Below are 27,889 nucleotides of genomic sequence, written 5' to 3'. Positions count from 1 at the left end.
ATTTATCCCACTTTGAGACAAGATGTTCAATGCCTTTACGGAAAAACGTTTGCGGTTGTCTACTGAACCATGATTGTACGTACCCTTGTGGTCACCTCTTTGTCTGAAGCAAATTGACTACCACAGAAGTCTTTCTTCAGGGCTCCAAAAATATGGAAATGACATGGGGAGAGAGCAGAACTATATGGAGGATGTGTACGGGCTTACAAGACAATCTTCTGCAGCATAGTCAAAACAACCTTGGCAACATGCGAGCCCACCTGTTATCAGGGTTGTTTCTAGTACACTGCGGAAGTCTTCCTGAAAATCCCTTAACACATCCTCCATACAGTCCCAATCTCTCGGTCTGTGTCTGTGTTAATTTGTTTCAAAGGAAGAGGTGCACACCCAATTACAATTATGGTTATATAGACCACGGCAAACACCTTTTTGAAGGCATTGACTGGCTTGTCTCACAGTGGAATAAAGTAATTTAGCAGATATAGCGATTACTTTTGAAATAAAAAACAGTTTACTTACTTTTTCCATCTGTCTTGTTTTCATTTGACTGTCTCTTAAATATCATAAGGGGGATGACAATATAATCATAGTAGAAGACTGGAAGACGGTCATCAGTGAAGGTAGGTGACAGAAAATAGTGGGAGAGATCATTCTTGGTGAAATGACAAAGGAGAAAAATTAATAGAATTGTGTGCTGGTCACAAGTCTTTGAGAACCCTTGAGAAGGGAGTACATACGTGGAAGATGCCAGTAGAAAAAACAAGATATCAGACTGATCCCCCTTGATACACAAATGGGTCAGAACCCATTGCAGAAACAACGAAAAAAGCATGCCAAATTTAAACGAACGCAAAGTCTCCAAGACTGGTGATCTTTTACAGGAGCTCAAAATTTAGTGTGGACTTTAAAATGTGAGATGCTTATTGTAGTATCCACAACAAAACTTAGTCTCAAAACCTGGCAGAAAATCCAAAGAGATTCTGGTCCTATGTAAAGTACGCTATCAGTAAGGCACAATCAATTCCTTCTCTGCACAATAGCAATGGAAATACTATCGACGACAGTGCTACCAAAGCAGAGTTACTAAAAACAGCCTTCTGAAACTACTCCATCAAAGAATCCAAAGTAAAAATATTCCAAAATTTGAATAAAGAATAGTTACCAACATAAATAACTTAGAAGTAGATATCCTCGGAACAGTGAAGTAACTTAATAAAAGCAAGTCTTCCACTCCAGACTGTATACCGTTTAAGTTCCTTTCACAGTACGCTGATGCAATACCTCCATTCTTAACAATCACAATAAAAGCAAATCTTCCGGTCCAGACTGTATACCACTCAGGTTCCTTTCAGAGTAGACTGATGCAATAGCTCCATACTTAACAATCACATACAACCGCTCACATGATGAAAGATCTGTACCCAAAGACTGGAAAGTTACACAGGTCACACCAATATTCAAGAAAGGTAGTAGGAGTAAGCCCTTAAATTACAGGACCATATCATTAACACTGATATGCACCAGGATTTTGAAACATATATTACAATCAAACATTATGAATTATCTCTAAAAGAATGGCCTATTGATACACAGTCAACAAGGATTTAGAAAACATCATTCTTGTGAAACACACCTAGCTCTTTGCTCACACAAAGCTACTGATTAGGGATTTCAAATTGAGTCCGAATTTCTACATTTCCAGAAGCTTTTGACACTGTACCATACAAGCGGGTTGTAGTGAAATTGTGTGCTTATGGAATATCATCTCAGTTGTGTAAGTGGATTTGTCATTACCTGCCAGAGAGGTCACAGTTCATAGTAACTGATGGAAAGTCATCGAGTAAAATAGAAGCAATTACTGGTGTTCCCCAAGGCAGTGTTATAGGCCCTCTGCTGTTCCTTATCTGTATAAACTTGTTTAATTGGATGTATAAAAAATCTACTCACCAAGTGGTAGAACACACATATAAAAGACTGTTGTGATTGGCAAGCTTTCGGAGCCAGTGGCGCCTTCTTCAGGTAGAAGGGTCGAAGGGGGAGGAAGAAGGGTGAACGAAAAGGACTGGAGAGGTCTAGGAAAAAGGGTAGATTTTGGGAAAGTCACCCAAAACCGCAGGTCAGGGGAGACTTACCATACCGGATGAGAAGGAAAGACATTGTTGGCGACTGCATCAGACGAGATTTAAAAATCTGAGAGCTTAAAGGTAGAAGACAGAGTAATATGCAAGACAGAGATTACTCCTAAAACATCATGCACAAGTTAATAAGAGTGAGAAGCTAAGGGCGTTGTATGTAACAGAAATGGGCGGGGGCTATGAAAAATAGAATGGAAAGACAATGAAAGATGTAGGTGATTAAAACAGAGTGAAGCAAAGAGTAGTTACAGTGAAGAAAAGCTGAGACAGAAGAAATTAACGTAAATTAAGGCCAGGTGGGTGGCGAGAACCAAGGACATGTTGTTAGTACTAGTTCCCACCTGCGGAGTTCTGAGAAACTGGTGTCTGGGGGAAGAATCCAGATGGCGTATGTGGTGAAACAGGCGCCAAGGTAACAAATTTCATGTTGTAGAGCATGCTATGCAACAGGATATTGTGAGTTGCCAGTATATATCCTCTGCCTTCATCCTAATTGATAATTTGGTGGTAGTCATGTCAATGTAGAAGGCTGAACAAGTGTTTACATAGTAGCTGGTATATGACATGTCGTTTCGCAGGTGGCTCTCTCTTTGATAGTATATGTTTTCTCAGTTACAGGGCTATTGTAGGTGGTGGTAGGAGGGTGCACAGGGCAAGTCTTGCAGCGGGGATGGTCACAGGGGTAGAAGCCATAGGGTAGGGAAACGAGTACAGGAGGGGGACAGGGTCTGACAAGAATATTGTGGAGATTGGGAGGGCGACAGAAAGCTATTCTAGGTACGGTGGGAAAATTTTCAGACAGAATGGATCTCATTTCAGGGCATGATTTTAGGAAATCATGGCCTTGTCGAAATAGCTGATTAACACATTCCAGACAAGGATAATACTGGGTCACCAATGGTGTGCTCCAAAGCTGTTTTGTGGAGTGATCAGCAGTACCAGGAGCACAGGGAGGGGGGGTTGTAGTAGTAGTAGTAGTAGTAGTAGTAGTAGTAGTTGTTGTTGTTGTTGTTGTCTTCAGTCCTGAGACTGGTTTGATGCAGCTCTCCATGCTAATCTATCCTGTGCAAGCTCATTCATCTCCCAGTACCTACTGCAACCTACATCCTTCTGAATCAGCTTAGTGTATTCATCTCTTGGTCTCCCTCTACAATTTTTACCTTCCACACTGCCCTCCAATGCTAAATTTGTGATACCTTGATGTCCTACCAACCGATCCCTTCTTCTAGTCAAGTTGTGCCACAAACTTCTCTTCTCCCCAATCCTATTCAATACCTCCTCATTAGTTACGTGATCTACCCACCTAATCTTCAACATTCTTCTGTAGCACCACATTTCGAAAGCTTCTATTCTCTTCTTGTCCAAACTATTTATTGTCCACATTTCACTTCCATACATGGCTACACTCCATACAAATACTTTCAGGAACGACTTCCTGACATTTAAATCTATACTTGATGTTAACAAATTTCTCTTCTTCAGAAACGCTTTCCTTGCCATTGCCAGTCTACATTTTATATCCTCTCTACTTCAGCCACCGTCAGTTATTTTGCTCCCCAAATAGCAAAACTCCTTTACTACTTTAAGTGTCTCATTTCCTAATCTAATTCCCTCAGCATCATCCGACTTAATTCGACTACATTCCATTATCCTCGTTTTGCTTTTGTTGACGTTCATCTTATACCCTCCTTTCAAGACACTGTCCATTCCGTTCAACTGCTCTTCCAAGTCCTTTGCTGTCTCTGACAGAATTACAATGTCATCGCCGAACCTCAAAGTTTTTATTTCTTCTTCCTGGATTTTAACGCCTACTCCAAATTTTTCTTTTGTTTCCTTTACTGCTTGCTCAATATACACATTGAATAGCATCGGGGAGAGGCTACAACCCTGTCTCACTCCCTTCCCAACCACTGCTTCCCTTTCTTGCCCCTCGACTCTTATAACTGCCATTTGGTTTCTGTACAAATTATAAATAACCTTTTGCTCCCTGTATTTTACCCTTGCCACCTTCAGAATTTGAAAGAGAGTATTCCAGTCAACATTGTCAAAAGCTTTCTCTAAGTCTACAAATGCTAGAAATGTAGGTTTGCCTTTCCTTAATCTTTCTTCTAAGATAAGTCGTAAGGTCAGTATTGCCTCACGTGTTCCAACATTTCTGCGGAATCCAAACTGATCTTCCCCGAGGTCAGCTTCTACCAGTTTTTCCATTCGTCTGTAAATAATTCGCGTTAGTATTTTGCAGCTGTGACTTATTAAACTGATATTTCGGTAATTTTCACATCTGTCAACACCTGCTTTCTTTGGGATTGGAATTATTATATTCTTCTTGAAGTCTGAGGGTATTTCGCCTGTCTCGTACATCTTGCTCACCAGATGGTAGAGTTTTGTCAGGACTGGCTCTCCCAAGGCCATCAGTAGTTCTAATGGAATGTTGTCTACTCCCGGGGCCTTGTTTCGAATCAGGTCTTTCAGTGCTCTATCAAACTCTTCACGCAGTATCGTATCTCCCATTTCATCTTCATCTACATCCTCTTCCATTTCCATAATATTGTCCTCAAGTACATCGCCCTTGTATAGACCCTCTATATACTCCTTCCACATTTCTGCTTTCCCCTCTTTGCTTAGAACTGGGTTTCCATCTGAGCTCTTGATATTCATACAAGTGGTTCTCTTTTCTCCAAAGGTCTCTTTAATTTTCCTGTAGGCGGTATCTATCTTACCCCTAGTGAGATAAACCTCTACATCCTTACATTTGTCCTCTAGCCATGCCTGCTTAGCCATTTTGCACTTCCTGTCGATCTCATTTTTGAGACGTTTATATTCCTTTTTGCCTGCTTCATTTACTGCATTTTTATATTTTCTCCTTTCATCAATTAAATTCAATATTTCTTCTGTTACCCAAGGATTTCTACTAGCCCTCATCTTTTTACCTACTTGATCCTCTGCTGCCTTCACTACTTCATCCCTCAAAGCTACCCACTCTTCTTCTACTGTGTATCTTTCCCCCATTCCTGTTAATTGTTCCCTTATGCTCTCCCTGAAACTCTGTACAACCTCTGGTTTAGTCAGTTTATCCAGGTCCCATCTCCTTAAATTCCCACCTTTTTGCAATTTCTTCAGTTTTAATCTACAGTTCATAACCAATAGATTGTGGTCAGAGTCCACATCTGTCCCTGGAAATGTCCTACAATTTAAAACCTGGTTCCTAAATCTCTGTCTTACCATTATATAATCTATCTGATACCCTTTAGTATCTCCAGGATTCTTCCATGTATACAACCTTCTTTTATGATTCTTGAACCAAGTGTTAGCTATGATTAAGTTATGCTCTGTGCAAAATTCTAACAGATGGCTTCCTCTTTCATTTCTTAGCCCCAATCCATATTCACCTACTATGTTTCCTTCTCTCTCTTTTCCTACTGTCGAATTCCAGTCATCCATGACTATTAAATTTTCATCTCCCTTCACTACCTGAATAATTTCTTTTTCTCATCATACATTTCTTCAATTTCTTCGTCATCTGCAGAGCTAGTTGGCATATAAACTTGTATTACTGTAGTAGGCATGGGTTTCGTGCCTATCTTGGCCACTATAATACATTCACTATGCTGTTTGTAGTAGCTTACCCGCACTCCTATTTTTTTATTCATTATTAAACCTACTCCTGCATTACCCCTATTTGATTTTGTATTTATAACCCTGTATTCACCTGACCAGAAGTCTTGTTCCTCCTGCCACCGAACTTCACTAATTCCCACTATATCTAACTTTAACCTATCCATTTCCCTTTTTAAATTTTCTGACCTAACTGCCCGTTTAAGGGATCTGACATTCCATGCTCCGATCCGTACAATGCCAGTTTTCTTTCTCCTGATAACGACGTCCTCTTGAGTAGTCCCCGCCCGGAGATCCGAATGTAGTACCGAAGATCCGAATGTAGTATATTCCTACAATCATTTAAAACTAGTTAAAACTTTGTTAGGTAGGTTTTGTCAGGATAGTTTACATCCTATCCTCAAAAGTCTTCCAGTTCAGTTTTTTCAGCGTCTCTGTGACACTTCGCCATGGATCAAACAAATCTTTGTTCATTCATGCTGCCCTTCTCTGCATTCATTCGATATGTCCTGTTAGTCCTATTTGGTATGGGTCCCAAACACTTCAGCAGTATTCTATAATTGGTCACACACGTGATTTCTTAAGTAATCTCCTTTGTAAACTGACTGCATTTATCAATAAACTGAAGTCTGCCACCTGCTTCACCCACGACTTAGACTATGTGATCATTCCCTTTCACATCCCTACAACGTGTTACACCCAGGTATTTGTACAAGTTGGCCAATTCCAACTGTGACTCCCTAATATTATAGCCATAGGATATTATGTTTTTTCGTTTTGTGAAGTGCACAATTTTACATTTCTGAACATTTAAAGCAAGTTGCCAATCTTTGTACTGCTTTGAAATCTTATCAATATCTGATCGATTCTTTCAACAGTACTTCCTTACAGATAACTGCACCATCTGCAAAATGTCTGAGGTTACTATTAATATTGTCCACAAGGTCATTAATATACAACATGAACACCAAGGGTCCCAACTGATTGTGAAGGTATCATTCTTACATGATTTTAGAAGGAATGTCATAATGGGTTTCCTCCATGAATTTAGGCATTGTCCACATTATCACATGTAGGTGTTTCCCCCCCCCCCCCCCCCCCCCCCCCCCATAGCTGACAACATTCTACACAAAGTGCCATTTGGTCCTGGGGCTGTATCCTTAGCAGCAAACAAGAAACTTTCCAATTTCCTCATAGAGAAGGCGCCATTATATTCTTCTCGGCTCTCTAAACTAAAGTCCAACTACATCCTCTTCTCCCCAGTGTAAGAATGTTGTATCTTTGTTGCCATCAGATGTTATGCCATGCCATTGCCATGTCAGCTGGAGTACTCAAAATAATGCCACCATTCATTATAGGAGAGATTGATGCTGATCTGCTTTTACACAAGATCACCTTGCTTGACACTCATACTCTCATGAGTGATGGGAAATGATTAATGGAATTCAGAAAGTCTTGCTACAATTGTATACTGCTCTCTTTAATTGTTTGCAGTGCTTTTGCCCTCAAACCTGAAAAGCTGTTAGGTTCTCTCCTGATGGTTTGGTTTTCAAACTTCACCTGAACCTGAACCTGAACCTGAACCTGACCCTGACCCTGACCCTGACCCTGACCCTGACCGCAACGCAGCATTAATTGCTTCATGAGATGACATGTTGTCTCTTACTGTGTTCTGAGCTCTTTGATATGGATGTTTCAAAGCATCCAATTCACTCTGCTGAGCACATGCTTGAGTGACTTACTTTCGGGTTATGCCTGGTAAGTGTATAAGGGTAGGGAATAGGTTGTTGGCAGAAGGAAACGTCAACTGCTGAGATTTATCCTGCGGCAGAGCTAAAACGTGTCACAAGACATCTGTTCAGAAGATAGAGCTCTTCTGACACAATAGGATTTTCGAGAACTCGAATGTGCGTGTTTGAAGATTACATTCACTCAACGGTGAGGTTACCAATGCCCTTACACACATATTAAAAGAAATTAATGTGAATAAAATGACTATAATTGTTGTCACATAGTGAGGAGGAAACCTACAAAATGTCACTCACTCACTCACACCTCACTCATGTTTACCCACACAACGAAAGAAAATTAGGTTTAATGTCCCGTCAACATTGAAGTCATTAGTGACAGAGCACAAGCTCAGATTGTGTCTAGGATAAAGAAGGAAATTGGCTACGCCCTTTCAAAGGATCCACCCCGGCATTTTCCTGGAGCAATTTAGGGAAATCACGGAAGACCCAAATCTGGATGGCTGGATCTGGGTTTTTTACCGTCATCCTCCTGAATGTGAGTCCAGTGGATTGACTACTGCGCCACCTCACTCAGTGACCACACAATCACTCTATGTCACACACTGTAACACAACTGAGAAAGAGTGAGAGGTGCTGCACCTGGGATTAAAACATATGTTGAATGACATTCAGTGTCCATCACCTCCGGTAAGAAGGCATTGCAGACCTGTACACTCTGCACCCATAGTCCAACTGCAATCACACGATAGCCCTGTAAAACCTGAGGCGACGCAACCTGCCCACTCCCCAAAACCTATGGCTGATACACTTCAAAATGTTCAGTGCCTTCTGGGCCCTTGCCTTTTGGTGTGGTAACCATGACAGTTTGGAATCAAACATTAGGTCCAAAAACTGCACAATCTTTGAAAGGGAGAATGGTGTTCGACATACGCAATTCAGGTATGACAAGAATGATTAAAATGAACACTTACACACTTCTCTGCAGAAAATATAAAATCAGTCTTTGCAGCCCCTCCTCCACCCTCTTTACTTTAAGTTGCAACTGACAGGTTGCTGTTGCAATCCTGATGGAGGAACAGAAACTGCAAGATTGTCCACGAATAAGGAACACTGTACATGACTTCTCACCATAGATGTGATGCTGTTTTTGGCTATGGCAAAGAGGGTAACACTTAAAACATTGCCCTGAGGAACACAATTCTTGTTTTAGCAACTAATCAACGGAATGTCACCAACCTGTTACAGAAAAAAAGAGTTTTGATAAGAATTACCAAATGAAGATGGGGTAGTGACCATGGAAGCCCCATTGTTGGAGCTGCCCTACAAAACTGTCACCAAGTAGTGTCGTACACCTTACTGATGTCGAAGAACATACCTGTACAATGCTATTTACATAGGAAAGCCTAAGCCTGCTGGGAAGCCATCTCTAGCAAGGTCAGGTTGTAGACAGCGGATCAAAATCTCATGAATCCACACTGACAACATCTTAGGAGCTGCCTGGTCTCTAACATCCAGACCAGTTTTTGGTAAACAATTTGATCCAAGGTCTCTCCTAAACAGCTCATTAAGGCAACGCTCCGGTAACTACTGGGACATATTCAGTTCTTTCCTGCTTAGAGGAGAGGTATCAAAATTGCCTCCCTCCACTATTTTGGAAAGTAGCCTGTCTGCCATATTCAACTAAAACATTGTAAGAGGGCTTTCTTTGATGCTGGTTTCAAGTTTTGCAGCATGCTTTATTGGATTTGATCATGACAGAGTGCAGTGTCACAAGCCACAGACAGTGCCAAATCCACATCCCATATGGAGAATGGACAGTTGTAGGCCTCTGCAATTGTTGGACTTGAAGTCCACCTCACACCTTTCCACGGTGATACGGTTAATGACAGAATGGTGGATCCTGGCTGGTAGTAGCAGTAGTCGCTGCAAAATGCTCTGTCACTGTCTGTGTGATATCTACAGATGTTGTTTGGAGACACCCCTGTTTCAATAATGCCATTATAAGTGACTGACTGCCTTTACCAGAAATCCACCAGAGGGTTTCCCATACTGTTGCAGAACAAGCAGAATGGTTGATAGAGTCCAGGAATGCTTGGCATGACCTTTTCTTGCTCACCTTGATGATGTGTTGAGCCTTTGTCATTGCTAAGCGAAAGGCTTCAAGATTTTCACCACTGGGTAGCCCTGATGGCAGACCATATGCCTGACCCAGATTACTGAACAGACTCATCAGTCCATCAAGGGACAGGTGGCCTCTTAGGATGACACTTCAGGATGGAAGAGTCAGCAGCATGGTGGAGCACTAATGTGACGTGGTCCACCCACTCCTGGATGCTGTTGTTGTGTTCAAACACAGCCAACTGGCTGAACAGTGTCCAGTTGGCTCTTCTGATCATCCATCACGGCTGCACCCTTTCAGAAGGTGAACTCAGAGTGGGACATGTCACTGGAATAAAGGTCATCAGCAACTTCCCACTGAACAGATTCCACGAGGGCTGAAGAGCTGAAAGAGAGGTCAATGGCTGAGGATGACCCAGTAGCAGCACAGAAATGAGTGGGAGCCTGTGCTGAGGATGTACAGCTTGTGAAACATCACGAAACTCTCCAAAACCCAACCCCGATGTCAAGTAGATGTCCAGCCCCACAATACACGATGGGCACCGAAGTCTCCCAGTAAGAAAAATGCTCAGAGAGAGCTGCTCTACATGGTGAGTGAGAGCCTCAGTGTCTATCACATCTTGTGGAGGTAAGAACAGTGATCCTCTAACACACAAATTTCAATTGTATCTGCTTGCAGGTCAGTAGCCACGGGGAGAGCATAGGAGTGGTATATGTTACTGACAAACACAGTTACCCTTCCCTTGGCCTCTTTGCTAGTCAGGTCATCCTTGCGACGGAGGGGATAGCCCCGTAGTACAGAGGTATCAGACGCTCTAAAATGCCTTTCCTGTAAACACAAACACAGGGGGTGTTCTGTGCGAGGAGTTTCTGTTCCTCCACATGTGTCCTGAACCCATTAATGATCCAGTGTTGTACTATGAATACAAACTGTGAAAGATGTCAGAGAGAGAGAGAGAGAGAGAGAGAGAGAGAGAGAGAGAGAGAGAGAGAGAGAGAGAGAGATTGACACTGTCTGGCTACTTACTTTTCATCTCCATCAGCAGTTGATTCATTTACTTTGACTTTGATTTTACTGTCTGGGGAGGCTTCAGAGCCACAGCTGAAGGAGTGACAGTGGCAATGGCTGTGCAGGACGGTGAACCAGACTGAAACTTTGGAGAAGCAGGGAGCTCTGCAATACTGTCAACCACAGCCTTTTCTGATGTTCTGGTGGGAGGTACAGGCTTCAAAAGAACTGCAATAGCACGAGTGCATTGACAAATACAGATACTAGTGCTGACATTAGCAACCTCCATTTGTGGGGCAGCAGCGGCTTTCTGACCTGGCTGTTGAAGAGCTTTAGCAAAGGAGGTAGCAAACGTTTGAGGGCTGCATGGCTTTATAGATATTTTAGAGCCTCAGCATATGGAATGAGTTTTATTCTTTTAATCCTGTGTATCTTCCTTTCTTCAAAGAAGACACTGCACCCCCTAATCCAGACAGGGTGATCCTCAGAACAATTCACATACTTTCGAGGAGATGAACAACAGACTCCTTCATGGATGGCCTTGCCACATTTCCCACAAGTGGCTCCACCCTTACATTCTAAGATAGTGCACCCAAAGTGCTGGCATTTAAAAAGCGCACTGGGTTGGGGACATATGGGCTGAATGCTGCAAATGTAAGTGAAGGAAACATGCCTTAACATGCTCTAGGAGTTTTGTGCTACTGAAAATAAGGATGAATGAGTCTGATTTGACCAGATCGCCATCACCCTTTTCATTATATTATGCATATACACAATGTGTTCAAGGGCCCACTCAGCTTTCAGTTCCTCTATAAGAATATCTACACGATCTCTGCACAACACAATATCTTTGCTATAGTTCGAGATGATGTGAGTTCTTTTTAAGTAGTATGTTCACTGAGACATCTAGCTTTTTGTTTTGTTGCGCACTGGGAATTAGAAGTTTCCACTAACAGAGTCCCACTGCACAAGTGCTTGATAGATTTTAAAGTGCCACAGATTCCCTCTAAACCCTTTGGGGTATAGAAAGCCAAAACTTCCTCAAAACTGCCCTCTTTCTGTTTGTCTATTAAAAACACATTCCGGCCAGAAGCATGCATTCCGTTACTATAAATGGCAGCACTCTGAATAATTCTTGAATCAGGTGGACTGGCTATAAGAGCCCTCTTGTGGGGCTGGATGTTGATACCTGTCAGCAGCCCAACCATTCCACTGAGAAGAGAGGAGGAGGAAATTTTGAGGGTTCCATCTTGGTCCCATGAGCAGCTAACGAAATAAGACGAGTCTTTCATCACAGATGCACCAGTAGTTTTCAAGTGTGTGTCTTGCAGGTGCAGGAGCAGATGCTTTTTATCCACTAGGAGTTTAAGTTCAATTGTCCAAGTTCTGACTCTGTTTACATTCCACTGAATTATGAGAGTCAGCAATCAGTGACGGTTTTCTTTTCCCCATTTCTGTCTAGGGTGGTGATGTACAATAGATTATAGGGAAGAAAGTTTTCAGGTTATTTGATTTTGTTTGGTTTTGGTCAACTTTTGGCTGAACCGTTGTTTTTACTCTGAGGTGACAGTGTTTGTATGGACAAGGATGCTTTTTTTTTTTTACCTTTTGGAGACAATATTTTTGTTTGGAAGATCTGTTGGCTTTGAAGCACTTCAAGGCTCAGAGAAAATTTTCCCTTCGTCAGTGCAAGTTAGTGTATTTTGATGTTTGAGTTTAGTTGACATTTTTGAAAGGTAACATTTTATTTGTTAAAAGCTGTTGCAAAGGATGGGGCAAATGCTGACGGCCTTTTCTTAACCTCACATATAGGACGCTCCTAGTCACCTTCAGTTCATCTATGCACAGACTGCAGGTCACTGGAAGAATATAACAGAAACACCAAGATTCAGCACAAGCAAGAAATGGAAACTCAGTATTTTCTTCTGAAACTTTAGTTTGATGGCACCCTACATTTTTACACTTGTTCCTGCTTTCAACTTAGTTTTTATATTAACTTTGATATAGTTTGGAATAACACTTTCACACATATTTTATTAAAATGAATATTCTATGTCAGTCACATCATTATGGTTTTTTTTAATACCTGAGCATCTTGCCCAACACTGTACCTTGAAACAAACATTTTATTTCATTATTCAGTATTTCGTCCCACTGGGCATTATCAAGCTACATCACATTAAAAATTGTCGTACAAAAGCTCTTGCAGAACGTAAATACTTTTGGATTAAAGAAGACCACTCACCGAAAAGTATAAGTGTTGAGTTGTTGATAGCCACTCACAAAAGAAATAAAACTTGTTACACGCAAATGCCTGCCTATATCCCTAGACAGTGCTGACTGGACTAAAGCTGTATTTCAACAGGTGGACTAGTTGTGGTGGGGATAGTGGTGGTGGGGGGGGGGGGGGGGAGAGGAGAATGGGGGAGGGAGAGGGGGAGGGAGGGAGGGAGGGAGGCAGGGAGAGGGAGAGGGACTGGGGCTGAGTGGCTAGCAGCTCGGAGGGAGGCAGCTGGTTTGGCAGCTGGGAATGGGGGAGGGGGAAGTGGCAGGTATATGGTCTCGGCATATGATACATGATTGTAGGAGCCAGTGAGAAGTGGCGCAATCTAAAGGCAGTGTGGGGACATGAACTGGGAGGGGGTGACAGGACAGAGAAAGGGGGAAACTGTCAGGTGGAGGTTGCGGGGCCAGTGGGTTACCTGAGATTGAGGCCAGGATGATTGTAGAAGTGAACGATCCAGAGGGACTCAGTTGAGAAAGCAGCCTTCAAAATTGAACATGCTGGACTCAGTTGCATGTAGTACCATTGGGTAGTAACTTTGTTCTATAAAAAGCTGTGCAGTGTTTGCAGCAAAGTTGGTAAATGACGTGGCTGCTTTCACAGATGACCTAGCCTCTTATAGGATAGGACAAGCCTTTGGCAAGACTGGAGTAAGAGGTGCTGGTTGAGTGGTTTGGCCAGGTCTTGCACTTGGTATGCTACAGGGATATGACCCCTGTGGCAAGGCTTTGGGAGTGGGAGTCACATAGGGACATACCAGGATTCAGGATTCTGTGTCAATTATGTGGGCAATGAAACACCATGACTGGGAGTGAGAAATGAATGAGCACTGTAGCATTACCCTTTTACATTATTAAATAACTTATTCATAAAACAAGTGTTTGTACACTAGGGATAAACTGAATGAGGTAGTGCTGTTAGAAACAAAATGGCCTTATATATGGGAGGGTGAAGACTCCAATCTTCATCCAGCCATCCTGATTTAGCTTTTCCTTGCTTTCCCTAAATTACTTCAGGCAAATTTTGGGATGGTTCCTGCTATAATGCCATGGCCTGCTACCTGTCCCATCATTGTCATATTAGACCTGAATGTAAATGTCTTTATATGTGCATTACTTCATTTTGTTGTTCTTATTAAGACATGTCCAGTATCCCTGTAAAAGACATCTATAAATGAATAAAACTACTACTACCACCACTACCACCACCACCACCACCACCACTGCTATACTACTATTATTATTACAACAACAACAACGACAACTGCTACTACTACTTTAGTTTCAATGATCAGCCTTTTAACAGGAATTGCAGTTTCACAATGTCTTAATTCATGATATGGCAATACAGCATTCATATAAAGTGCCTTTTTGCTTTTAGATTGAGTGTGTTTATATGCCAAGTTTGTAGCTGTTTTGTATAGGGTGTTTTGTATATAGTTATATTGTTGTGCTGCTAATTTCACTGACATGCATCCTACATGATATTAAGACAAAGTTTTACCAAGGAATGATTGGTTTGCAATACAGACAATAGATTTGGTCACACTATGCCTTGTTAGATTAGGAAATGAGACACTTAAAGTAGTAAAGGAGTTTTGCTATTTGGGGAGCAAAATAAATGATGATGGTCAAAGTAGAGAAGATATAAAATGCAGACTGGCAATGGCAAGGAAAGCGTTTCTGAAGAAGAGAAATTTGTTAACATCAAGTATAGATTTAAGTGTCAAGAAGTTGTTTCTGAAAGTATTTGTATGGAGCGTAGCCATGTATGGAAGTGAAACATGGACGATAACTAGTTTGGACAAGAAGAGAATAGCTTTCGAAATGAGGTGCTACAGGAGAATGCTGAAGATTAGATGGGTAGATCATATAACTAATGAGGAGGTATTAAATAGGATTGGGGAGAAGAGAAGTTTGTGGCACAACTTAACTAGAAGGAGGGATAGGTTGGTGGGACATGTTCTGAGGCATCAAGGGATCACCAATTTAGTATTGGAGGGCAGCGAGGAGGGTAAAAATCGTAGAGGGAGACCAAGAGGTGAATACGCTAAACAGATTCAGAAGGATGTAAGTTGCAGTAGGTACTGGGAGATGAAGAAGCTTGCACAGGATAGATTAGCATGGAGAGCTGCATCAAACCAGTCTCAGGACTGAAGACCACAACAACAACAACATGCCTTGTTCCGGAACATAAATTATGGCAATCATTGTCTAGCCCGCAAAAGTATGCTGGAGAACTTACATGAGGTTTGGACGTTAGATAAAGAAGCACTAGCAGAAGTGAAGCCCTGAAGACATGTCTTGAGTCGTGCACAGATAGCTCAGTTGATAGAGCACTTGCCCACAAAAGGCAAAGGTCCCAGGTTTGAGTCCTTGTCCACCACAGTGTTTTAATCGGCCATGAAATTTCAAATTCACTCTGGAAACATTTCCCTAGGATAAGCTGTTCGAGCTTGTGTGCCCGGCAGAGGCCACTGGCACCCACGGGCAGAGGTGGACAGGGGTTGACAAAAGGCTGATGCTCAGGCAGGCAGGCAGGCAGCTGGGCCACAGCCTATGCAACAGTTCTGCACTGGCCAAGTGCATGTGGGCACGGTTGGCCACACGGTTAGTGTGGGTGCAGAATGTGTGTAATGGGGCCACCTGGTGGAAAGACATACTAGCTGCACTTGCCTGTGAGTGAGATGAGGGATGGCTGCATCAGTGTCTGTGTCCTATGGGGCAGCAGTGGAACAGTTACCCTAGGTTGTGGCTAACCCATCGTTTTCCCATGAATGCTAGTCCCATAAGGTATGCAAGTGAACTTCTGTGTAATTTGGAAGGAAGGTGAAGAGGTAATGGCAGAATTGAAGTCTTGGGGGTGGGTTGCACAGAGATAGAGGAGTTGCCCACAAAACACAAAGGTTTGACGTTCGAGTCCGGGTCCAGCACACAGTTTTAACTACCCAGGAAGTTTTATTTCTATTACTGGTATACATTGTATGTTTGCAGTTAACTGTTGCACTGAAGTAGTTATTAATGATTTCACGTGATGTATGAAACAGGAAACCTTGGATGTGGTGACAGACACATCTGCAGTGTCTCCTGTGGTTGGTGGCAGTTGTATTTCCCATGACAACACAACACGTTTTTCCCCCCAAAAAATTGACTTATTCAAATCCTGAATACTACTGCTTTATGTTGCAAACTTATACTTATTTGTTCCTGAGATTAAAAGCATACCATGTTGTTTTTATGTCATTCTCTACTAAGAATCGGTTGCTGGTATACCATTTTAACTGTTCATCACTCCCAGTAGCTATTACCAACATATGCTTTGAGGTAAGCACATGCACTCTCTTTGATAACTTTTACCTCAATTCCCTATAAGTAGCACTTGGATGCATGCTCAGAATTTATGATCTGTATCATCAAGTACCCATGCAGCTAAATAATACAAACTCAAAATACACACTGATGATGTGCCTTCATCTGTTCTGTCTCTTATAAGCTGCTTCTTGCCATCTTACAATTTGCCATCTCCCCCACCTCCTCTTTTTTTTTTTTTTTTTTTGCTCAACTTCAAATCAACCTTCTCTTTCTACAGCAATGACTGAATACTGAATACATAATCTGCAAACTACTTTGGGGAGCATGGAAGACAGTAATTCTAATTGTGCTGTACCAATGCCATTTGTACCTAGTCCATGTGCATTACAGAGCAGAGGAAGAGAAAATGCTTAAAAGTGACTCCGATTGGAGTGACATTAGAAGGACTATCTGTTGCAAGACAAACCTTTGATACAAACAAGATATATGTGGCAGCAAAGGCATTAGATGGCCAATAGACTAAGTACAGTGGATGATTTGTGAATTCATTCAAATGTAATGAAAACAAGCATTCAGTCATATGCAGTGTAAATACGCAGGCCGTTATTAATGAGACACTCTATTATCAATAGAGAAAATGCCATCTTAACATTTACACCTTTGTGTCAATGAAGAGATGAGATAGTAATTTATTACACTTACATTCTCCCTTGGAATTCTTCTCCCTTCGGCTCTGGTCTTCTTGCTATTTATATATGCTGGGTATATACATATCCACCTGAAATTCAACATTATGGAACATTAAAATTCCTTGTCAATGAGCATCTCTGGTCAAAAGTTACAATGTATCTCTAAGCAATTTAAAAATCTTTACATGAACTCATAAAATGGTTGGCACTTCATTTCTAAAAAAACAAAGAATTATGATCAACAACAAATCACATTTTCCACTAAAGATATGTAAAAACAGAAATGTTTACTCTGGCCTTGACAGCTAGTGACTCAATCATATGTGCGTAAGTTGCTTTTGCACGAGTGAGTATGTGAATGTTATCTGTTTCCGAAAAACACCTTGTTGGCCGAAAGCTCACTTTCTGAGAGTCTTTTTGTTGTGCCTATCTGCGACTCAGAATCTCTGCTATATAGTGAGTAGCAATTATCCTTTTCATACTACGGATAAGGGGAAAATAAAAACACAAATATTGAATTCTACTTTCCAATTATCTTCCACAAAGGTAACTCTCAAAGTATTCACAATTAAGTTGGTGTATAACTCCAAAAATGAATGACATAATGACAGAGGAGTGTGTCAAAACAAATTAGGGTGTTCTACTCATTCTGTGCTACGAGACTGAAATAACATTGTGACATTAATATCTTGGTTCTATACCCCTCTTCCTCTCTTAGTCAAACACTAGTAAACCCTCGATTCTTTAAAGAATCGAACTGCCGTGTATAAAATAGCTTTGAAGTCTGATTACTTTCTAAATGAGTCAGTGTGTTAAATATTTGATATTAAGCATGTAAGTGAGTAAACATTTAGAAAAGGTTTGAAATCACATTTAAAGTTTGTTGGCAGTCACTAAGTGCTGTCATTATGAAACCCTGGACAAAGTCTGGGCAATTTGAGCTCCATTTTAAGCAAAACCTAGTTTTCCTCAAACCTTAATTTTTATGATGTCATATTGCCTGAACTATATGTTGCACAATGGTATAATTTTGCATGTTCATTCTGTATATGTGGATATCATCTGCAAAATGTGTTGCAAACAGAGTTCGTAATAAAGAATTAATAAATTTAAACATCATACCTGCTGCTGAAGTTTTACTCCAAGAACAGCGAAAATATAAAAAGTGAAACTTTTTTCCTGTCATCATTTTGTGGGAGAGGTCAGCAAGACAAAGTTTCATAAAGGTCTGAAATTACATTTAAAGTTTGTTGACAGTCACTAAGTACTCTCATTCTCAAATAGCGGGCGCATATAGTCAGGGTAATTTGCATACCTAGTGAACTACACTACCTCAAGGCATACACACCGTTTCTAATTTTAATACTTTTCTTACTGTGCTCAACCTTTAGTGCAAGATTAAACCTCTTAATGTTATATTAGGACAACATTATAATTATTTAAACTTGAGCTAATTTTATGAAATACTGAAAATCAAATTTTTGTTGCCCCTGGAAGGATAGGTAACGAGCAATTGGGACAATAAACCGAAAATTATGAACCTGGTTAGTCAATTAATAATATAGATATGTTACTTGCAGACTTATTTGGGCTCTCAATTTAAAAAATCACGCAATAATTTGAAGGTATTTTGGTGTGTACCTAGACAAGTACTGGACATTCTGTGCCCACGTGGAATATGTAGCAAGGATGGATAGTTATATAATGAATAAAATGATTAATAATATGGGACAAAAGAGCTTTCATTTGCCCCTTAATGTAATTAGACTGCACTGCAAGTCTATATCAACTGCAATTGGGGCAACAGAGCCAGTACTTGCATTTCAGCTAGTCAGAGTTGCTACTACAATGAGAAAGGCACAGTGAGGAATTCTGCTACGACGTTGGAGAGTCATTAGCATTACATCTACATATGGGATCACTATTTCAATGGGCAGATGTTCCCTGGACCTACAAATAAGAAACAGGCTGCCATCTACTGGCTGAAGAAAAAACAGTAAGAAAAATGTATGAAATTCTTGGGGAACCAGCAGCAAATCTGCTAGTAATAAGGAATTTGTTATTTGTAGTATGGCAGCAGAGATGGATTCCTCAGACACAGGAATCAGACTGTTTCAATTTCTTTGTCATGTAAACAAAATGCTTCGACTAAGTAAGGGAATGGCCAACTACCTTTGCAGACCAGGCCATATCCCACATATCTACACATGGCTGCTGGGAGGACGACAACTAGCTGTGACTGTAGCAAAATCGGCACACCAGTCATGTCCTGTGTGGATGTCCTGCTTTCAAGATATAGCAAGGCTTTAAGAAATAATACAGTTTACAACACAATTAAATTAAAAGAGGACTTCGATATCCTAAATATTCTAGCTGATGCTGGCATAACTAATTAACAGACACCCCAGGAGAGATAAGTAAGGCCTGTATACAGCCCAAGGGAAAGAGACAAAAGCTTGATAGCTCTAGGATTGTTTGGCCCATTAAAGGAAGAGTGAAGGGAAGTGGACACGAGTCTGCCTAAGAAGAATTAGTGAAAGATATGTAATGCACTCTCATCTGTTGCCATGCAGTCTGGAAGCAGAAAAATATTGCTGAAACTGACAGTGTGACTGATATGGTACAGAACATAAAGAAAAACTTGATACATTCTGATAGTAGTAAACTGTGTGTGTGTTTGTGTGTGTGTGTGTGTGTGTGTGTGTGTGTGTGTGTGTGACTACAATTAAGAGAAACAACCAAGCTGCCCAAGACACTATGATATTTAATTGTTTTCTGAGGGTCAGAGACCCTTATATTATATCTAAACATAAATCTACATTTATACTTTCCAAACCACTGCTAAGTGTGTGGCAGAGGGTATGTCCCATTGTACCAGTTATTACGATTTTTTCCTGTTCCATTCATGTATGGAGTGCAAGAAGAATGATTGTTTGAATGTCTCTGTGCATGCAGTAATTATTCTAATCATTTCTTCATAATTCTTATGTGAGTGTTCCATAAGGGGTTGTAGTATATTCCTAGAGTCATCATTTAAAGTCAGTTCTTGAAACTTTGTTACTAGACTTCACATCTATCTTCAAGAGTCTTCCAGTTCAGTTCCTTCAGTATCTCTGTGACACTCTCCCTCACATTAAACAATCCTGTGACCATTCATGCTGCCCTTCTCTGTATAAGTTCAATATCTCTCGTTAGTCCTACCTGGTACAGGTCCCACACACTTCAGCAATATTCTACAATTGGTCGCATGAGTGATTTGTAAGCAATCTTCTTTGTAGACTGCACTTCCACATTATTCTACCAATAAATCAAAGTCTACCATCCACTTTACTCACAACTGGATCTATGTGATCACTCCATTTCATATTCCTACAAAGTGCTACAGTCAGGTATTTGTATGAGTTGGCTGATTCCAACTGTGATTCATTGACATTATAGTCATAGGATACTACATTTTTTTTCATTTTGTGAAGTGCACAATTTTATGTTTCTGAACATTTAAAGCAAGTTGTCAATCTTTACACACTTTGAAATCTTATCAACATCTGACGGAATATTTGAGTAGCTTCTTCCAGACATTACTTCATTATAGATAACTGTGTCATCTGCACAAAGTCTGAGATTACTATCAATATTGTCCACAAGTTCATTAATATATGAGGGCTGAATGAAAAGTAATGCCTCCACCTTCGTTAATTGGGTTCTGATGGGAATATTTTAATAAATCAAAGACAGAAATAACCCTTAGAATGTGGTCTTTAATTACCAATATTCACTTTTGCACATAATCACCAGCCAATTGGATACATTTCTGCCAACGATGAACAAGTTTCCTGAAGCCGTCATAGAAGAAGTCAACACTCTGTTTCCGCAACCACAGTCTCACAGTTCTCTCAACATCTTCATCAGAAGCATAATGATGTCCCCACATATTGTCTCTCATTATCGGGAACAGATGGAAGTCAGATGGTGCTAAATCTGGACTGTATGTAGGATGCCATATGGTGGGGAGATTCAGTCTCTGAAGTTCTGCTGTGGTGGCATGTGAAGTGTGTGGTTTGGCATTGTCATGCTGCAGAAAAATATTTCCCTTTTCCTTTCGGAGCCTTGTTAGCCATCGTTTCAGAGTCCGCAGTGTTGAGATGTAACGCTCTGAATTTATTGTTGTTCCACGATCAAGGAAATAAACATGGATAACACCATCTGTGTCCCAGAACACTGTGGCCATGATTTTTTTCAGCTGAGGGCTGCATCTTGAATTTCTTTTTCTGGGGCGAGTCTGTGTGTCGATATTGCATAGACTGATGTTTCGTCTCTGGGTGGTAATGGTGTACCCACGTTTCGTCTCCAGACACAATCGAATGGAGAAAGGCGTCTCCTTCATACTCATAATGCGAGAGGAGTTCCTGGCAAATTTCAAGTCTGTGCGCTTTCATTTCAGGAGTCAGCATTCGGGGTACCCATCATGCACAGATCTTCTGATAGCCAAGCAAAGCAATAATGTGACCCACATGTTCTTGTGAAATGCCGATTGTGTTTACAATTTCTCTCTGAGCAATACAACGATCATCCTGAATCACTCTGTCAACATTTTGCTTGTGAAACTTGGTGGTTGCTGTCACAGGACGTCTACATCTTTGTCACGCAGGTCAGATGTTCCTGCCTCGACATCTTTAAACGTACTCGCCCAATGACGCACAGTACTCACATCAACACAATCACCATAAACTGCTTTCATTTTCTGATGAATCTTCTTTGGGGTGACACCTTCTGCTGTCAAGAATTCAATGACTGTACGTTGCTTAAATCGCATTGACCGGCTGTCTGCACAAGATTCCATACTTTACACTCTAACAACACAACTGTTCAATGCTAAGGCTTCGCGCCAACTGGAGCTGTAGAGAAGAGGTTACGGAACAAGTCAGTATCTGCCACATACCAAAACTGCCAACTGTTGAAGAGTTACGAAGGTGGAGGCGTTACTTTTCAGTCAACCCTCGTACATGAAAAGCAAGAGTCCTAACACACTTCCGTGGGGAAACCTGAAGTCATTTCTACATCTGAAAATGACTCTTCATCCAAGATAACACACTGCATCCTCTCTACCAAAAAGTTTTCAATCCAGTCACAAATTTCAGTTGATACCACATATGATCGTATGGTATCACATATGATCATACTTTTGACAATAAGCATAGGGATGGTACAGAGTCAAATGCTTTTTGTAAATCAAGAAATACTGCATCTACCAGATTGCCTTGATCCACAGCTTTCAATGTGTCATGTGAGAACAATAAGTATTGGTGTTAAAGTTAGTATTAGTAACATAATTTTCAGTAGTAGCAGTTGCTGCACAAAAATCAAGTTGGTGGTAGTAGTAATAGGGATTTTTCATACTTGCAAAACTGTATTGTTTGTTATTGTACTACTACGACTACTACCACTACTACTACTAGTAGTAGTAGTATTATCAGCAGCAGCAGCGTCATATGCTGTTGTTACAGCACTGATAGCACCAAGTGTGAAGATAACTGTAAAATTAGTCAAAATTGTTTGAATTAATGGCTCTCTTTCTTTAACAGTAAATGAACACCTGACTGACAGTGGACAAAGATTGCCACTACATGTAGAGTAGCATATATGTAGCTATCTAAATATTAAAGTGATAGTACAAGAAAGAAATTAAGGTAAAGAAAAATATTACGTTGGACACTGTACTCTTAGTTCAATGTTCAAATAGGAGGGGGGGGGGGGGGGGGAAGAGAGAGAGAGAGAGAGAGAGAGAGAGAGAGAGAGAGAGAGAGAGAGAGATGGATTGTCATGAAACAGTGGAATCTCCAGCCAGTAATATAAACAATGTAGGAAAAGACAGATTGCAACTTACTGTAAAGAAGACACATCAAGTTGCAGACAGGCGCAATTAAAAGACAGTTTATATAAAGCTTTTGGTCACAGCATTCATCAGTAAAAGAGGGACACACACCATTCACACACACAAGCAAGCACACCTCAGGCACACACGACCGCCAACTCCAGCATCTCGGGCCGGAATGCAACTATCAAGTGGTATGCAAGCAGCAATCTGGAAGAGGTGGTGAAGGGAAGGGAAAGTAGCGTGTGGGTGGGGAGAGAGACAAATACTGTCTGATGGAGTATGCAGTGAATAGACCGCCAACAGGCACAGCATCAGGAAGTTTTGGGGCAAGGAGGTGGGGAAAAAAGGAGCAAAAAAGGAGAGGAGCAGGGAAAGATGCATCGATGCATTGGCAGAGGGCTGCAAATAAACAGGATGGGAGATGAGAATGGGGAGGAGATGATAGGACAGAGGGAATGGAAACTGTTGGGAGGAGGGTGTGGAGACAGTATGTTACCTTAAGTTGAGGCCAGGATAATTACGAGAATGGAGAAAGCATTGTAAGGGTAACTCCCACATGCACAGTTCAGAAAAGCTGGTGGTGGAGGGAAGGATCCAGAAGGCTCTGGTAGTGAACCAGCCATTGAAATCAAATGCGTTATGTTCAGCTGCTTGTTGTGCCACAGGGTGGTCTACTTTGGTCTTGGCCACAGTTTGGTGCTGGCCGTTCATCCCGGTGGACAGCTGGTTGGTAGTCATACTATTATAAAAAGCTGTGCAATGAGTCCAGCAGAGCTTGTTAATTTACATGTCTGCTTTCACACATGCCCTGGCCCCTGATGGGGTAGGATAAACCTGTGACCAGGTAGAGATTAGAAGTGCTTTGCGCAGGGGGGGGGGGGGGGGAGGGGGGTGACGAATTGCGCAGGTTTTGCACCTGGGTCTTCCACAGGGATATGATCTTTGTGGACAGGGGTTGCGATTGGAAGTGGCATAGGGATGGGGCTAGGATGTTGTGGAGGTTCAGTGGGCACTGGAACACCACTTCAGGAGGGGTGGCAAGTATCTACGGAAGAATGTCCCTCATTTCAGGGCATGATGATAAGTAATCAAAGCCCTGGCGAAGGATGTGGTTCAGTTGTTCCAGGCTGGGATGGTACTGGGCAATGAAGGGGACACGCCTTTGTGGCTGGTTCTTGGGGGCGGTGGGAGGATTGGGGGTGTGAGGGGAAATGGCATGGGAGATTTGTTTGTGGACTAGGTCTTGGGCATAGTGCCTGTCTGTGAAGGCCTTGGTGAGGTCCTCAGAATACTGAGCAAGAGAGTTTTTGTCACTGCAGATACATTGTCCCCGAGTGGCCAGGCTGTACAGGAGGGATTTTTTGGTGTGAAAGGGATGGCAGCTGTCAAAATGCAGATACTGTTGGTGATGGGTGCATTTAATGTGGACAGAAGTGCAGACAGAGCCATCAGAGAGGAGGTGGTCAACATCAGATAGGTGCCACACTGGGCTGAGGAGGCCCACATGAAGAGGGTGGCAGAGAAGGTGTTGAAACAGTGAAGGAACAAAAGTAGGATGTCTTGGTCCTGCATCCAGGTCATGAAGATACCAGCAATGAAACTGAACCAGTCTAGGAGTTTGATGTCTTGGGAGGCTGGCCCATAAAAAGGTTGACATAGGAGGGTGCCATGCAGATACCCATGGCTGTGGATTTGTTTATATACCTTCCCTTTAAATGAGAAATAGTTGTGAGTTAGGATAAAGTTAGTAACGTGGATGGGGAATGAGGTACTGGGTTTGGAGTCTGAAGGAAGTTGGGAATAGCAGTAAGAACATGGGCATAAGGGATGTTGGTCTGTAGGGAGGTGGCGTCAACAGTGACAAGTAGGCATCCAGGAGGTAAACAGGATGGGATGGTGGAGACTCCATAAAGGAAGTGGTTGGTGTCTTTGATGTGGGAGGCTATATTATGGGCCAAGCCACATGTGAAAGCAGCCATGCCACTTACCAGTTCTGCTGGAATCATTGCACAGCTTTTTATATTGGTATGACTACCAACCAGCTGTCCACCAGGATGACTGGCCAGCACCACCCTGTGGCACAACATGCAGCTGAACACAACACACTTGATTTCAATGGCTGCTTCACTACCCCAGCCATCTGGATCATTCCCTCCACCACCACCTTTTCTGAACTGTGCAGGTGGGAATTATCCTTACAATGCATTCTCCGTTCCTGTGGTTATCCCAGTCTCAATCTACAGTAACATACTGTCCCCACACCCCACCACCCAACAGTTTCCACCCACTCTGTCCTATCATCTCATCCCCATTCTCATCTCTCACCCTGTTTATTTGTAGCCCTCTGTCGATGCATCCCCCCATCTTTTCCTGCTCCTCTCCTTTTTTGCTCCTTTTTTCCTCCACTTCCCTGCCCCACAACCTCCTGATGCTGTGCCTGTTGGCAGTATAGCTCCACCAGACAGTGTTTGTCTCTATCCCCACCCATACACTACTATCTGTTCCCCTTCTCTGCTCCCTCTAGACTGCTTCTTGTATCCCACATGATAGTTGCACTCCAGCCTGAAATGCTGGAGTTGGCAGTCGTATGTGCGTCAGGTGTGCTTGCTTGTTTGTGTGAATGGTGTGCGTGTATGTCTTTCTTTTACTGATGATTGCTGGGACTGAAAGTTTTATACAAGTGCCTTTTAACTGTGCCTATCTGCAACTTGATGTGCCTTCTTTATGGTAAATAGCAAACTGTTTTTTCATATTGCAGATTACCATGAAGATTGACATAAATGTTATTCTTTACATAAGTCCATTGTTGTCAACACAAAACCAATCTATGATAAATAAATAACATAAAGTCAAATATATGCTTCAACTGTGCTTTCCCTGTAATACTGAGGCATGCACATGGCAACTAAGCTTGTGCTACTGGCTCTTTATTCGACGACTTTTATGTTTGGAGTGCCATCACTATACCTTTTTGTTTAAACATAGGATGTATTTCTTCTACTACCCGTAAGTACAACTTTCATGTTCAAAAGCCATCACCTAACAGACATCAGCTTGAAAATCATCATTACACATTCAACACACTATCTGAAATGCACACTGCAGCCAAAAGTGGAAGAATGATACTACTGACTGATGTACAGAACAATCCTTATAAAACCGAACTACTTTAATGAGCCATAACATTTGAACCAATAATGGGACACATTTGAAATTTTATGATAATAAACAATTGTTCCAAGTTTGGGAGATGATGATAAACAATTGGGAGATTAAGTCATACATACATACATACATGTTTGGGAGATGATGATAAACAATTGGGAGATTAAGTCATACATACATACATACATACATACAAAGTCCTCACAGCAAATTATGGAAGTTCCCTCCACCAGCATCACTGCACCATTATTTTGTTTCACCACATTCCAATACGTTCTGTGAAGTATCCTCACCACTGTTGCTTATTTTTCGTGTGTAACAGCTTCACAGAGTTGTCTGTGGTTTATTCTTGTACATGCAGCTTATAAGATAACCCCACCAGAAAAAATGTGTGTGTGTGTGTGTGTGTATGTGTGTGTGTGGGTTGGGGGGGGGGGGGGGGTAGGTTAGGTAACCATGGGCCACAAATTTTTTGAGATTATTCAGTCACCAAAGAAACTGGTTAAAAGTTGCATGGGAGCATTAGACATGTAACACATTGCTCCATCTTGTTGGAAATAGCCTTCTGTAAGTGTGGCATCATCAAGCTGCTTCATAAATGTGATGTACATGCCTGTATAAACTGTGGTATCTACACTCATATCAAAGAAAATGGGGCCAACAATCCTGAAAGCTGATGCCATCCACCACACTCCAACCTTTTCGCCATGCAGTGCATCATATGCACTCTGTATGGCCACAATGCCGACTCCGTAGCAGCTCTCTGATGTGCCATATGAAATGTCTGTCTCCTGGCTCAATTGACGCAATGATTTCTTTGGAGAGTTATCCAAGCATCTTTGAACATTGTGAATAACCTCTGCATTCAAAGATGGTCTATGTTTAATACCATCACTGTTTAATACACCAGTTGTCTCCGGCTTCCTTACAATCGATAAAATTGTTGCTTTTGTTGAAACAATGTGCACATTGAATTCTCTCTGAAATGCCCATGGTGTTGTAACCAAAGAGTGCATCTTCCAATTTGTTTTCACAATAAAAACCCACTCTCAAATTGTATACTGCATGTCTCTGCCAACTAACATAAGCTGAACAAGCTCACATTATACTGGACAAATGAAGTCATGCACAGAAATAACAATCAACTTGGCAATTATAGGTGGTACTTCTGACTATCCCAGAGCTACCGAGATCATTAAAATAACTTTCCTGTTTATACGATCTTTCAGAGGTAAATTATGACCCATTGGAGTGGTTCAGGTTTATATGGATCATCCTGTATTATAAGATATATTTCTTTTTGCTGCTACACATTTCTTCCTTAACTGCCTTTGTGTACGTAAACATTTCTAACTGTATCGAAAAGCAGCTTGAGTTGTTGAAAATGCACTATGACTGCAGGACCAAACAGCTCACTGTGGAATATGCAATATGCAAATGAATTTTGTAAACACATAACCATAATTTGTGACGTGTCACTTGAGCAGAGAGCAGGAACACACAGAGCCTCAGACACCAAAATAATTTTGGATGAAATCCATAATCAGTTCAAGTTATATATTAATGACATATTGGGCAATGTTAATTATAATTTCCAGCTAACTTGGACAATGCAGGCAGCTGGGATAATGTAGCCATGGCATTGGTATTCCTGCTCTTCACAATTAGATAGCAGACAGGAATATCCCCAGATTATTTGTATTTTTGTTTCAGCTTGCTCTGAAAGATATTGTCCAAATGCACAGGAATACTTTCAGTCTTCTTTATGTGCCTTTCAATCTCTCAGTATCTCAACTATATTTCAGTGGTTACCTTTGTTGCTTCAATTATTCCACCCGGAACTTTTTTCTGTATCACATTACTAACTTCAGGTCAAAATGTTGGTGACAGTATTACTTGTTCTGATTACCTACGAATACCTATGATTATCGTAGGAT

At 41.4% G+C, this 27,889-nt stretch overlaps 1 protein-coding gene across 1 annotated transcript in view; it reads right to left on the bottom strand.

The window, feature by feature from the left end:
- The window catches only part of LOC126457230 (signal recognition particle 19 kDa protein), a 75,193-nt gene that overhangs the window by 24,222 nt on the left and 23,082 nt on the right, over positions 1-27,889 (bottom strand). Inside the window, exon 2 of the mRNA XM_050093358.1 lies at positions 16,926-17,001. Within this exon, the coding sequence (XP_049949315.1) occupies positions 16,926-17,001 (76 nt within the window). The remainder of the gene's footprint in view (positions 1-16,925; positions 17,002-27,889) is intronic.

Source organism: Schistocerca serialis, chromosome 2, assembly GCF_023864345.2.
Source record: "Schistocerca serialis cubense isolate TAMUIC-IGC-003099 chromosome 2, iqSchSeri2.2, whole genome shotgun sequence".
Taxonomy (NCBI): Eukaryota; Metazoa; Arthropoda; class Insecta; order Orthoptera; family Acrididae; genus Schistocerca; species Schistocerca serialis.
Note: the sequence above shows the minus strand (reverse complement) of the source record. Positions and strands in the feature narration are given on the sequence as shown.